The sequence below is a fragment of the Aspergillus ruber genome (assembly GCF_000600275.1).
Source record: "Aspergillus ruber CBS 135680 unplaced genomic scaffold scaffold00004, whole genome shotgun sequence".
NCBI lineage: Eukaryota > Fungi > Ascomycota > Eurotiomycetes > Eurotiales > Aspergillaceae > Aspergillus > Aspergillus ruber.
In genome coordinates this window covers 336636-344787 of record NW_024467300.1, presented here as the reverse complement: position 1 = coordinate 344787, position 8152 = coordinate 336636, and the positions used below count along the sequence as shown (strand labels likewise).

General features: G+C 46.1%; 1 protein-coding gene across 1 annotated transcript; it reads right to left on the bottom strand.

Moving 5' to 3' along the window:
- Nucleotides 1–6203: 6203 nt before the first annotated feature.
- EURHEDRAFT_449160 (glutathione S-transferase family protein) lies at nt 6204–7613 on the bottom strand (the record flags this gene model as incomplete). The annotated part of the gene is made up of 3 exons (XM_040783790.1): nt 6204–7191; nt 7244–7382; nt 7463–7613. 3 exons carry the CDS (start codon nt 7611–7613, stop codon nt 6204–6206), a joined length of 1278 nt encoding a protein of 425 aa, XP_040641646.1.
- Nucleotides 7614–8152: the final 539 nt, after the last annotated feature.

Genomic DNA, 8152 nt, shown 5'->3' with positions numbered 1-8152 from the left:
GAGCTTTTTTTTTTTTTTTTGGTGCCGACTTCCTCGTTTTGAATAAATTACCTGCATCCAGATATAGATGCGATGTTCCATAAAGGGGTGATTGTGTGGGTTGTTATGCAACTTAATAGAACGTGACCATTTGTATGCAAACCATGAAACTTGGGTGCTCGCTTGACCCGGATCTGGCGGTGCATTTAACGAGGAAAACCCCGGTTGCGTTTCTTGATCGGTTTCTTGAATCTCTCCGAGACTGCGGACTTGTCAGGAAATAGGGTGGCGTTTTCTTCGAGGGTTGGTTGGTCGGGGTCGGAATGGGTTATATTCCAGTATTTTCCAAGTATACCGTACCGTCCGTATCATCATCTCTCTGTTTGTCGTATCCTAGCTGAATAGTGGTTGGATAGTAGAGAAGTGATCTCTGATATTGTAATACACACCTGACTTAGGACACGATCTCCATAGGGCGCCATTTCGTTTTCCTTGGACGGAATCGTGAGGGTTAGTTTCTCCATTAAGTTCTCACTTGAGTGAATATTCATGCGGCTTATTCAGGCGGGTTCTCAAAGTCTGGCTGTTTTTGTATTCTCCCGCGCATTTGAATCGGAGACAGGCTTTCGATGTCGCCTTGTTGGCCTTATATCGGTGAGTACGATTTCGTTCTCACCCGGGTATAGTCGTGCGTATTCTCAATGATCTCATTTGTGGCTAGCTCGAGTATTTCCCCTTGGCCAGAGAAATGCATAATGTTGTCGATTTGAGCTAGTGTTAACATGTGTCGCGACATTGTCTCATTAAAACCGATTTTTACAGCTACTGAAGCGAGTCAGTCAGCACGGTGCCCGTGAATTTTCCCAACCATTATTCAAGAATAGTGCTTGAACATCCATGGAAAGTATGGCTTCGATAGAAAGATTTTGGAAGAACCTGGAAGCCCCATCAAGACCGCGACGCAGCCCCAGCCATGGCACTTTCTGACTAGCTCTGTTGCTGAAAGAAACTTTTCATTACACCTTAAATAAAGCATAGAGTACCCACAGTCTGCAGGGCAGTGGAACGGGAAAACTCCCGGCAGAGGGGAGTATAGCACTTTTTTGCATTATCCTGTCATCGGAATACTCACGCTCAGTCTTTCAGTGCTTTTAAAAGCCGGCTGCTCTTGAGTTGCTAGCCTCACTTTCAGATACGGGTTGCTTTAAAGCGCTACAAGAGCTCGGATGTTTATTCTGCAAAACGCAAACTTACCACAAGGTCGGGCAAGTCGTTATCGAAAAGAGGACCAAAGTATCCAAGCCAGTAACACAATCACGACCTCCAAGGCACGTTAGGAGCAAATTCAAATTCTCTAATGAGTGATAGTCCATCCAGTCTGTCCTAGGGGAGGTAAAGAGTGAATAGCCATTGAACTCCATTGAGAAAATTACAAAGTCTCACCAAAAGAGATAGAAGGCTTCGTTCAATGCAATAAGGAAATGGGTACATCCAGGCCTGCGGAGAGCCTGGTAGAGTTCCAAAGACGAAAGCGCTCATTTACAGGAGCAACATGGTTGGTCGTTGTTGTAGCAGTTGTGAAGTGTAAATATCTTGCGCCTCGCTAGGAGCATGACAAGCGAGAGGTTTCAGTAATGAGTCAAGTCCCAGACCGGTTTACACGTCCCCTAATGGCTTCGAGCTGAAGAGGGATGCAGCTCGTTGTACGAATTGCTAAAGGTCTCCGTGCCAGGACATTGGTACAGTGCACTTTTGATGAGAGAATGTCTTTATGGCCTTGTAGTATCTCCTTGGAGGCTACTTAACGCGAACCAAACTCCATATTCATGAATACCTGCTTGTTTTGTACGGTAATAGCCCTGAATTATTTTGGAATAACTCATGCTTTTTTCTTAGATGTTTCCGAAGCTTATGCATTGAGATGTAAAGCTCGCATACATCTCGACCCACAAAAAGTTGGTATCGGGGAGATTGGTTGTGAATTTTCTTGTACGAATTGTACAATGTTTCGTCAGCCGGAAGGACCTCATGCTGATGTTGAACGTGCTTGTTGAAAATGGTCGAAGTCTTTAAAAGCGGAGTTTGCACCCATCATATATGCATGGTAGGGTTTTCTCGGCTTTTTGAGAGCACCGCGTGTGCTTTTAACATATACCAGTACCGAGTTGGAGTAGCTCGGACAATGAAGTTCGAGGAGACTTGATCCCTCAATTGTTTTTTTTAACCATCGTGGCCAATCAGTGGGACTTATTAGTCAATGTTTATTCTTACGAAAAATCCAATGGGTTGTTCAGTTGCATGCACAAAACTTGGTCAACACGGTCGATATCCTCTTCTGTGCCAAACTGTTCTGAGACGGAAATCCTCATCTTCTTCACTTGAATAGTGCATGTTTGGGCATAGACTTAACGCCTTAACTTTCACCGTCCTTGCTCGAAGAATTATTTCGGCCATTATCCTGGCACACAATTTGCCAAACGCTTGCTGACAAAGATTCTTTTCATGGCCTATAGATGGTATTAGGGCTCAATAGCAAATGGGCTGAATGTCCGTCATATTGAAGCCGGATGTCATTAGACTCTTATTTAGACTCTTATTGTTGGGGTACTCAAGCTCAGGAAGGGCACTCTGCCAATAGCCACGCTCTCAATAGTTGAAGGTGGCTAGCCACATGGGGCTTCGGACATCTAATATTTCGTAAATTTGGACCTTGGCGGCCTTCCACCTTTTTATACTGCTATGTTTTCCTGACCAGTCTGGTTCATATACTGGTCAATTTCCTTGAACGACTGCTTCTCATTTAGCATTGGGTTTGCAAACGTCGGTGTCATCCTGACGCCGAACAAGACGTCACATCCATGGACGATAGCGTTACAATCGATACGGTTGCGCTTTGGTAGCGGCAAGTGCCCCTCAATCTAGAGAAGACTGTGTCACATTGCGCATTTCTCTTCGATCACCCGTTGGATTTCTTGCGGATAAATTGAAGGAGAAGCCAAAGGAAGAATTAGAGGAAGAGGTTGCATGCTGTCGCATGGTGTGGTATACAGAGTCAGTGTTTTGTCGCGGTGCTGACTTGATTCTACGATAGCATGAGCCGATGAGCTATATAATGAATTTACCAGCACCGACCCTTGTCCAAGTTGAATAAATAAGCTAAACAATCCCGGAATAGGCTTAGTTCTGTCAGGAGCATATGCGTTAGCGATAGTGTCATTTCAGTCAGAGATATGAGTGACGCTTTTCGTCTTCCATATGCGTGGCCCCCTTCTGCCTTCCATTCCCATTTATCTTCCATTCTCATCCCATGCTCCGTCCGATTGTTGTGCAGGCGCGGCCCAGAGTGAGTTAGCTCCAGGGTGGAACGGTAATCTCTTTGACTTATTTACTGTATAAAGTCCTTCCTGACCTTGAAGGATAAATGCGAGATTGTCTGCTCAACGAGGCCTGCAAGGTAGCCCTCTATCCTCCATGCTGCAAGCATTGTCGAAATAGATACCGTAAATTTTGAACAGAAAACAAAGCGTGGGTTTCTAAAGTACCTTCATCACAATTCATTATACATTCAACCTGAGTATGTATCAATTAACTAAAACATAAGCGGTAATAAACCAGGGAAGCCCGATATAGAAGCGTAGGTGCCAACACTCGTCGGCCATTCTTAATAAATTATGTATGTGGTCTTTCTCTACAGAATATCATAGGGCTTCTGTAGCCTTACAACTTTCAGTGTTTTCTTCTCTTTTCATATTGGGCTGGTTCATATACTCATCTATCTCCCGTGGAGACCGTTTCTTTGCTCACATGGGAGCAGGGGCAGAGGATGGCACCAACAATCCTGTCGCCAAACGGCTCCTTAGCCCTCATGTTGTATGGAGTATGTTGGGCATAGCCAATGTACATCCACGTTATGTCTTTGGACGTTGTATACTTGCTGTGTCCGCATAGATTGCAGCGGCTGCTTCTTCAACATTTACCATACTTATCTTGGTATGTGCAATATCCCTAGTCACTCCCCGCCGGATGGCGTAGGTGGTAATGCGGTTCAGGACACCGGCCTCGAACCCAATTTTTTTCAGAGTGTTTCCCAGCACCGCCAAAGTTGCGGACTTTTTCAGCATCGGAGGGCCCCTGTTCTTGGGGGGTTGACAAAATATGGCTGCTCAGGATGTACCCACTGCAAGGTGCGGTCCTCTTGCCTCCTTTACTATGGTGACATTCACCAGGCCAATTCGAAGTGCAAAAACCATAAGGAGCTTGATCATACACATGGTGTTCTGGCTGGTGCTCTAAAGGGAGTCGACAATTTCTACATTATTCTCAATTATGAGGCCTCTGGGAGACGACAGGAATAAGCAAACAGGTATTCAGAGGGAGATGGCGTGACTGACTTTCGACATTTTTTCAAATTGGAAGGTCATATTTGCCCTCAAGGCATGTTGCTTATCTCTGTCATGAGCTATGGTTAGCCGTATGTCCTTCCAGGGCACAGATATATGATCTAAATACTGTATAACATTCCTAACGCGAGCAGCACAGCTGGACTGAAGAACCAGTCCCAGCGCGACCTGGATCGTTCTGTCCTCAGATAGCCATGTACGGAGTGGTGTTATTTCCATCATCCATGAATCGTATGCTTTATTACCCATAGCTTGGCCATTTTATGTCTTCATGAACCCTTGAAAGCCCCCCCTTTTTTTTTGTTTTTGGAAAAAAATAAAAAATAAATAAATAAATAAAATAAAAACCAATATAATGGCTAACAGGCTCGAACTCTCGATTATTGTGATTATGGCCCAATTCTGAACACTGTTGCTAAAACACAAAAACAAGCAGACAAAGCTTGTTTCGTTCAAAGAAACAGGCAGTATTTCTAATTCTCGGAACACAGTTTAGCTGCATGACCAGAGTAAATGCATGGATCATGCATGCCATATCCTAAAGTGCACTCGCGTTAGAGCGTCTCTATGCCGGCTCGAATTGACATAAGTCAAGGACAAACTTCCCCCAATAAGGGCAGATCTCATCCAAGCGTCTACCATTCGCATTTGGCATACTGAACCTGATTCATTCCCGAGGCTGCCGGAGTCCCTTTAAATATCCTTCCTTGGCCAATCAATCGAGGTGGTCATGGATCGTGTGTAGTTCTCGTCTGTCATAGCTTGCAGAAATATCTCCGTGTCTGATGCAATAGGTTAATGAGGAAGAATTGTATCTGTTGGATTGTCTTGATAGATGTGATGCGAGGCCCTTTCTCTTCGGCGTTGACCTAACCCCGGCGGACCATAGTGTCGATGAATCGGAAAATGTCCTCGCTCTCTGGGCACTGTTTTCGAGTTCCCTCAAGGGTATTGAATCAGAGAGTAGCCATCATGCAACAGTCAGGTTGCCAACGTCCTATTTAAATGCCAGCTTGAAAAGAGTGAGTAGTTCATATGCATGAATAATACCAGAGTGCCATCCTCATGCTCTCTTAGTGTTGGAAAAGGCCCGTTGGCCATCGTTTCTCTGTGTCGGGAAAGAGAAATGATCGAAATGATTATGGATATGACGACGGCTGTATAGATCGGCGTAAAAGCTCATCTATAGTGCTCTTGGCCATCAATCCTGTATAGCGGACCACCCGGCTATAGCTATAGAAATACGGGGGTAGTTTGGATAGGAATATCATTTCGTTAGTATCTACTAGTCCGAGTCCGTAGCATTGTCCAGGCACACTAGTTTTCTGACCAAACCATAAAAAAGATCGCCCATGCACTGGTTACAATTGAGGAAATGCAAATGAACTACATGCATTTGCAACCGACTGCCAAATCAAACGAGATTTGCTCATGAATTCACTAAGCCGAGTTATATTGAGAGCATGTATGCATAGTCGAAATACACTGCATAAAGCTTATTATCTGCTTGACTTTCACTTGTTGTGACTATCACTATTCTTTCATTCAATCTTTTCATCTTTTGATCTTAGTCCCTTCTTTGAGCGTTGTTAATGCCAGTAAAGTCTTCCAAAGGACAAGAGAGGCTGCAGTGATTGAATCAATATATGGACAGGCTCGGTTTTGTGGTTCATTCTTGATTGTAGAGGTTAAAAAAAAGTTCGGACGGGGATCCAGCGGGGATGGCCTTAGTTCAGAGTAGGCCCAGGGTACTTTTTGATAGACATGCCATGCCGTGTTGGTTAAACCAAGCAGACTAGAATACACTTATCATACATTGTCGCACTAAACAGCCAAGAAGTCACTCGCACTTATATCAAGATTGCCAAAATCCACTTCCTCTCCCTCATCTTGTGCTTCCGCTTCTTCCTCGATAACGACACCGAATAACCCTACATGGAATACGTACCCAACCAACGCGGCAACACTGCCTGCAACCATGGCCATAGACAAGAAAACATCCTTCTTCTGGCCGGTGACATATTGCGACAGCGCTTGTTTCTCAATCCCCGAGAGATCAGAAGACTCAGCTGCCTCGCGCAGACGGTTGTTGTTGCGAATGTCGCGCACGATAGGAGTCGCGTCGACCAGGGTGTTGAGCAGTGTACTCCCAACCTTAACCGCGTTGGCGCGTTCAGGGGCTTGCCATGGTAGGGGGGACGAGGGCGATCGAACGCCATCCAGCGCTTGGGCAACATCCACCTTGTTACCAACGCAGCGTTTCAGCATGCGCCCCGTGTATGAAGTCACGCCAGGTCCCTTGCTCTGCATTGCATCGCGCAACCATGTATACGACATCTCCGGCACGACCGCAAGAGCCATATACCCAAGCGCCAGGCAGTCCAGACTACATGGCGCGGAGTCGGACAGGAGATATTCCTTTTCGCCCAGTATCTCCTCCAAAGGCTCGAACAGTTCCGCTGTGAAGCCTTCCAGCTTGAATTGGTTCTGCTGCGAGGTCTTTCCCAGCAGACCCGAAACGGTGTCGCGCGGCCGCTTGATGAAGTTCTGTGGAACTTGTCCGGCCGCCACAGCGGCAGAGTGATCGCGCTTTCGCTGTTCCTCGAGGGCGTCAAGGTCGAGCGAGGAGACACCCAGGTGTTCTGTGCGGGTTTTGGCGGCAGAGTGTAATTTCGGGGGAAGGATCCACTGGTTCGGCCATTGGAGGATAGAAGCGTAGGCAGGGGAGGTGTGGTTGTAGTAATTTTGACTCGTGACGTAGAGGGAGAGATCGAGAAGGGGTTGACCGCGGGATTCCAGAAAAGAGGAGAATCTATAATACAGTTAGTTCAACAATTTGTCACTCGCCAGCACAAGCAACATACGCTATGTTATCCGCCCTCTGGACCTCACCCAACCCCCGGTCCAAATCCCACGACCCATCCGAATACTGACGAATATAATCCACAATATTCCTAAACCGACTTACCCAGGTCGATCCATTTCTCAACGCAGGCAGTTCGTCTAGTGGTAGTCATAGCGCGTCAATAAATTAATCTTGTTTTTTCAAATCAAACAATTCTCCGAAACGAGTGGGCACTCACTAGTCGGCGACACGGAAGGATCACTACTTGGAACCAAAACCCAGCTCTCCCTGGGAACGGCGAGTGAAAAGTAGGCAACAGTCGCTAGACATTGCGGGTCAATGGACGGGAGCGAAAAAGCAGGGCCCCAGATATGCAGTTCCAGAACCATGATAAGGAAAGATTTTGGGATGTGCTGGGAGAGGAGGGATTGGTGGTGAGCGGAAGTTGGGGATCACGTGGATGTGGTTGTTTGCGCGGAGGCGGAGTATCCTGCCGGATTGGGATATATTGCAAGTTTATACGAATATCATTCTGTAATACGATGCATGCGATGCAGCTTGCAGCTCTCATTGGTAAGGTATTAGAAATTGATAATGCCATCACTTCTATATCTGATGCCTTTTGATAGCGATGTCAGTGCGCTGGTTCATATGAACAAAACAAGTACATAGCAGCCTACGGATAAGCGATCAACAGCATGTCTTATAAGCCGATCAACCTCGGACACTAATTCCATCCATTCAGATTCAATAGCAGACTCACGATCCCGATCATTCCGGCGATAAGGCCTCTAGATGGTGTCATAGTGATACTATCTGAAAAGGAGTGCATATCGGAAAATTCTACGATGGGCAAGCGTTAGTCCCGACACTATCGGTTTCTTCAGCATAGTCAGCGACATGAGACTAGTGTCGATAGTGAAACCTT